This window comes from Triticum dicoccoides, chromosome 6B (genome assembly GCF_002162155.2).
Source record: "Triticum dicoccoides isolate Atlit2015 ecotype Zavitan chromosome 6B, WEW_v2.0, whole genome shotgun sequence".
NCBI lineage: Eukaryota > Viridiplantae > Streptophyta > Magnoliopsida > Poales > Poaceae > Triticum > Triticum dicoccoides.
In genome coordinates, this window is record NC_041391.1 from 60,976,027 (window position 1) to 60,981,393 (window position 5,367).

Genomic DNA, 5,367 nt, shown 5'->3' on the forward strand with positions numbered 1-5,367 from the left:
GTCTTTTTTCCATCTGAATTTGGCTCATATGTATGTTTTGACCAAGAAATCAGTTGCTTCTTCCCGCATAAAGAAAAGGAGAATAAATCAGTTGCTTCTTGCCATCACTCAGATTTTAAATCATTGGGTTAGGTAGTCTAGAATCCATGTTCAGCGGAAAAAAAATCAGCTGCTGCGTGTTTAGCGCAATTCAGAAAGACACATCAGATATTCAGATGGTCAATATCTATTTTCAAAAGGCCAAAAAAAAAATCAGCAGCTTGCCATCATCACAATTCGAATGTCCTGTCAGCATATTAAGTGTCGAGAGTTCCAATTAGTAGCACATGGTGAGTACGCGATTTGGTTCGCATCCAGGGTAACACTGAAGCAAACCGATTGTATTTGGGGGCAGAGAATTGCAGAGCAACTGATTGCAGAACTTGAAACATCAACGGGGAATTGGAGAACGCACAGGTAAGATCTGACTACTGCGCATCGACAGAGCAACTTATTGAGAGGAAATCAATATGCATTCAGCTCATATGCATTTTAAGCAAAAGAAATCAACTGCTCCTTATCGATTCAAAAAGTTGGGGTAGGTAGTAAAAAATACATGTTCGGCCAAGCAAATCAGCTTACACTTGCTACGGTTGATTTAGGTAGGCAACAGATGATCAACATCTATTTTCGAAACGAGCACAAAAAGGACAGCTGCTTCCCATGACAGTACAAATTGCTCCGCAGATCCCAAATGGGCAGCACATGTCTTATCTGAAACTTGGTTCAACTGGCGGAGTAGAAAAAATGTTCAGGATAAGCCGTGGAATCGGAGAAAACGCAAACTACAAAAATGCAGGGAATCAACCGTACACTGAAGCCAACACGGTTGATTTCGGGAGGCAGCAAATTACAGAGCGAGAGACCAATTGGAAACTAGTAACATCTGACAAGGAACACAAATCAACATGAACAGAGTGAGAGATTGCAGAAGAATTCAAGGGTAGACCACTTCAATTTCCATTTCATCCCAGGACTACTACATCCAAGCAACAACAGTCAAGGCCAGGACATACAGCAGCGAGATGCAGCCATTACACCGAAGCCCATGAACAATACACAGCCATAGCTAGCTACGAGCACAAATATGGTGGTGGGGGGATCGATTCGCGTGGCCTAGCCGCCGAATCCGTAGAGGGTGCGGCCCTGGCGCTTGAGGGCGTAGACGACGTCCATGGCGGTGACCGTCTTGCGGCGGGCGTGCTCGGTGTAGGTGACCGCGTCGCGGATGACGTTCTCCAGGAAGATCTTGAGCACGCCGCGGGTCTCCTCGTAGATGAGCCCCGAGATGCGCTTCACGCCGCCCCGGCGAGCCAGACGGCGGATCGCCGGCTTGGTGATGCCCTGGATGTTGTCGCGGAGCACCTTCCGGTGGCGCTTGGCGCCGCCCTTGCCCAGCCCCTTCCCTCCCTTGCCGCGGCCGGACATCGTCGACGCTTCTTTCTCCGGCGAGATTGGCTTGGTTGTTGCGGTGGTGGTGGTGTGGGGGATTGATGTGGCGTGTGGTGGATTTATAGCTGTGAGGTCTCCGGGGAGGAGATGGGAGCGATCCGCGTGATGCGGCCTGTGAACCGTCCGATGGAGATGGATGGTTGAGAGTGGATGAGGAGAGATGGCGCGGATCGGTGACGTGGCCGGGAGCGGGAGGGAGCGTGGGCGGGAGAGGCGTGTTTTCTCATGCTGGTTGTAATTGGGAGTATCATATATTAGTATCATGCATATGATACTAGTGTATGATACTACCTTCCTAATGCATAGTATCATATAGTAATATCATGTACTCCCTCCGTTCCTAAATATAAGTCTTTTTAGAGATTCCACTACAAACTACATATGGATGTATATAGACATATTTCAAAGTATAGATTCACTCATTTTGCTCCGTATATAGTCCATAGTGTAATCTATAGAAAGACTTATATTTAGGAACGGAGGGAGTAGTATTTTATTTATTGCCATGCATGACACAAAGTAGCATAGCATTTAATATGATAAAGTATCATGATATGATACTACACCCTCTCTTTCTTCATTTAATGCTATGACACCTCATCAAAATTTGCCTAGTTGGCATGCATGATACTAACTATGACTAGTATAACGCCCGTGCGTTGCCACGGGCTCTTCAAAATTTATAATCAGTATCTTTCATTTGTCATTCCCTCATATTGGGTGATTATGGGGTGCTCTAATTAGAAACACAACAATCAAATATTAGGAAATTTCACCGAACGAACAACAACGAATAATACGATATCTATCAAACGAATAAAATGAGGTCATATTTTTGGTCCGTCATGCACTTCTGTTGAAAAGTGCCTATCCCTTTTAGAATCAACCCACTGTTTGCTCGCACACAAAAAAAATACATCTCTAAAGTGGGGAACCGATCGGTGCCAAAAAGAACTCAAACTCCTATCCAATCTCGACTTCGTGCTCTTCCACTTCCATTGATAAAGATGGGACGTCAAGGGTTTCATCATGATGACCTCGAGCAGCCGTCGACATCCCTCCCCACATCTACCCCTACCCCCTGCTGCCGCTTGCACTGTCCTTGCTCCTCGAGGGAGCTAGGGACACAATGTTCTCTAGGATGGGCATGACCAGATTCACGAGGAGGCCATATTCTTCCATGGGAACCCAACCAAGCACACCACCCTCCGCAACCATCCAATCCCAGCCTAACAAAGTCAAGACCCGCCATCGATCCACAAATCAGGCTCGCCGCATCCAGGTTCACTGCAAGTCTGCGACGAGTCTGTAGTCGACATCTTGACTTTGGCTATCCCCACGGAAGAATCATCGGATCCTGCTTACTTTTACCATCACTTCATCTCTTCCCAAGGCAGCGACACCACCCAGCCAATCACCACCACCGCTTGCGGCTTGCCTACATAAAATCATATGAGAAATCCCCACGGCGGTGCTGTAAGATCACCTTGGCGACCTCGACAGTGACCGACTGGTCTAAGATCTAAGCTAGCCGCTCTTTGTAGAAACCAATAGAAGTAGGCATGTGACTCAGATTTGTTCTTTGGTGTGCATGCGTTTCTTGCTGCCCACCAGCTCTTGTCTACAACTCGCCTATATCTGTACCAGCTCTTGGTCTACAACTGGCCTATCTCCATGCTCGAGAATTTGGAGTGTAGTAGTTAAAAAAAGACCAACTTTATACTCATTTGATAATTCAACGTGCATGGGCATGCACCGGATGGAATTCACGCTCTATGTAAAATCTGGAGTGTAATGACAGTGGTTGATGAATAAAAGTCTTATTTCCGCAAAAAAAGAAGTTAAAGGTGAATATATTCCTCATGTGTAGAGTACAAACAGAGCATATAGTGGTGACCTAGTTTGTTTTGATTGAGGTGAATACATGCCAGTACTAAAATCTTCTAATTTCTTTTGATTGAATCCAAGTTGTCTCTTTTCTTTCGATTCAGCAAAGCTAGTTCGAATAAATATGATTGTCTATATCTTAACTCCTTTGCTAATTAAGCTTCAAAATTGCAGTCTGATTCAGAAACAATCGAACGATTGTGTCGTTAACTCCAGGAGATTCTCGTTAGATCTTAGGAACGCTGCAAGCCATCATATCATATAAGAATAAGATCGACAATTGATATGGACAGATCTTACTACAATCATATTACTACTACTCGCACACTGATATGGACAGATCATATAAGATCGAAGGTACGTAAGACAAGGTCCTCTAGATTACGAAAAATTGTTTGCTTCGCCTCATGTGAGACGGACCCCGAGCTATTCTTCAATGGCGCACCGCGCGCATATATTTGGCGGCGAAGTAATTCGTTATCCTAAGGACGTCCCCGTCAAGCCCGTCGACAGCGTCACCCTTTTCCATCTCCCCGGCTGGACCTCGCCGAGTTTCCACCGTCGACGGCCTGCCGCCGCCGCATTCTGCTGCACGAAGGAGATCAACGACGGTTTAGACGTGCACGGGTGCAGCAGAGCAGATCGACCGACGGATCGGTTGACAACACGTACCGTCGCAGGCCGCGTGGCCGTGGTGGGGGGCGGCGGCGCTCGAGGTGCCCTGCACCTCGCATTCGCAGGGCGAGTTGGCGCTTGTGGCGCTGGTGCCGATCTCCTCCTCCGGACGAACGAGGAGCCAGCCGTCCAAGCTGGGAGAGGGAGCCAATGGCGGCCTGCAGCGATGCCGGCTCGACTCCTTGCAGTAGGCGATCGCGCTCGCGACGGCCTCCTCCCTCGCCCGGGCGGTGCCGTCCTCGCCGGCGGCGACCCTCCCGTCCGGCTTTGTCGCCCGACCCTTCCGTCTCCCGCGCCCGTCTAGCCGCTCGTCCGCAGCACCGGCGTGCTGCAGATTTCTGGCAAACCTGCGCAGGCACCGCCTTAGCGCGTGGCCCTTCCGTGCGGCCGTGTCACCGCCCTCCCTCACCGGTGAGCGCGCGCTATTCGATGAGCTGCTTCGGGCGCCGAGCAAGGAGGAGGAGGGGGACGACCTCGACGCCGGGGAGGAGCCCGGGTCGGAGGCCACCTTAGCGTCGCCAGGGCCGAACGCCGGCGACGAGGAGCTGCCCTGCTCAACGCTCGAAGCGCCGTCCGTGGTCGCTGCCGTCGCCACGGCCGGCGCCATCGCCGCCCACACGGCGCACGGGAACATCCACGCCATGACGACCTGGAAGAAATGCATGGTAATCAGGAGCACTGGGGTTTGCTTGCAGGCCCTTGTGCACGTAGTACGTCCTTGTATATATATACACGTCGCGATTGCGATCGCGTTCGCCTCCGACTCCGGCGGTGGTTGCAGGGGGGGCACGGCGACGTCTGCGGGCGCGTGATTTCCGAAATCCGAGATGCCACAGCGAGATTGCTAAAATCCTGTGGCTAATCTATGGAATACTCCGGCGGTTCCTTCCATACACGGAACTAATTACTGCACGGTTTAATTACTCGATCGCTGATTTATCGGATGAGCTAGTAATGCGGACGGATCGCTGATTTATTACCATATTCGATATTTCCCGAGTTATGGCCTTACCATACCTGGATTGATAGCCTTTGGGGTAATTTAAATTTATAACCATATTCAAAATTTACTGAGTTATGACCTTACCATACCTGGATTGATTTATTACTATACGTGGATTAATTATGATTTATTACTATATGATTTATTACTATACGTGGATAGCCTTACCATACCTAGTGGTAATTTAAATTTATTACCATATTCGATATTTCCCGAATTATGGCCTTACCATACCTGGATTGATAGCCTTTGGGGTAATTTAAATTTATTACCATATTCGATATTTCCCGAATTATGGCCTTACCATACCT

General features: G+C 48.9%; 1 protein-coding gene across 1 annotated transcript; it reads right to left on the bottom strand.

Moving 5' to 3' along the window:
* Positions 1-964: 964 nt before the first annotated feature.
* LOC119324959 (histone H4) lies at positions 965-1,517 on the bottom strand. Its single transcript, XM_037598719.1, has one exon. It carries the CDS (start codon positions 1,465-1,467, stop codon positions 1,156-1,158), a length of 312 nt encoding a protein of 103 aa, XP_037454616.1. The 5' UTR covers positions 1,468-1,517; the 3' UTR covers positions 965-1,155.
* Positions 1,518-5,367: the final 3,850 nt, after the last annotated feature.

Coding starts and splice junctions, on each gene's coding strand:
- LOC119324959 (XM_037598719.1), bottom strand. CDS start 1,467: ATGTCCGGCCGCGGCAAGGGAGGGAAGGGGCTGGGCAAGGGCGGCGCC.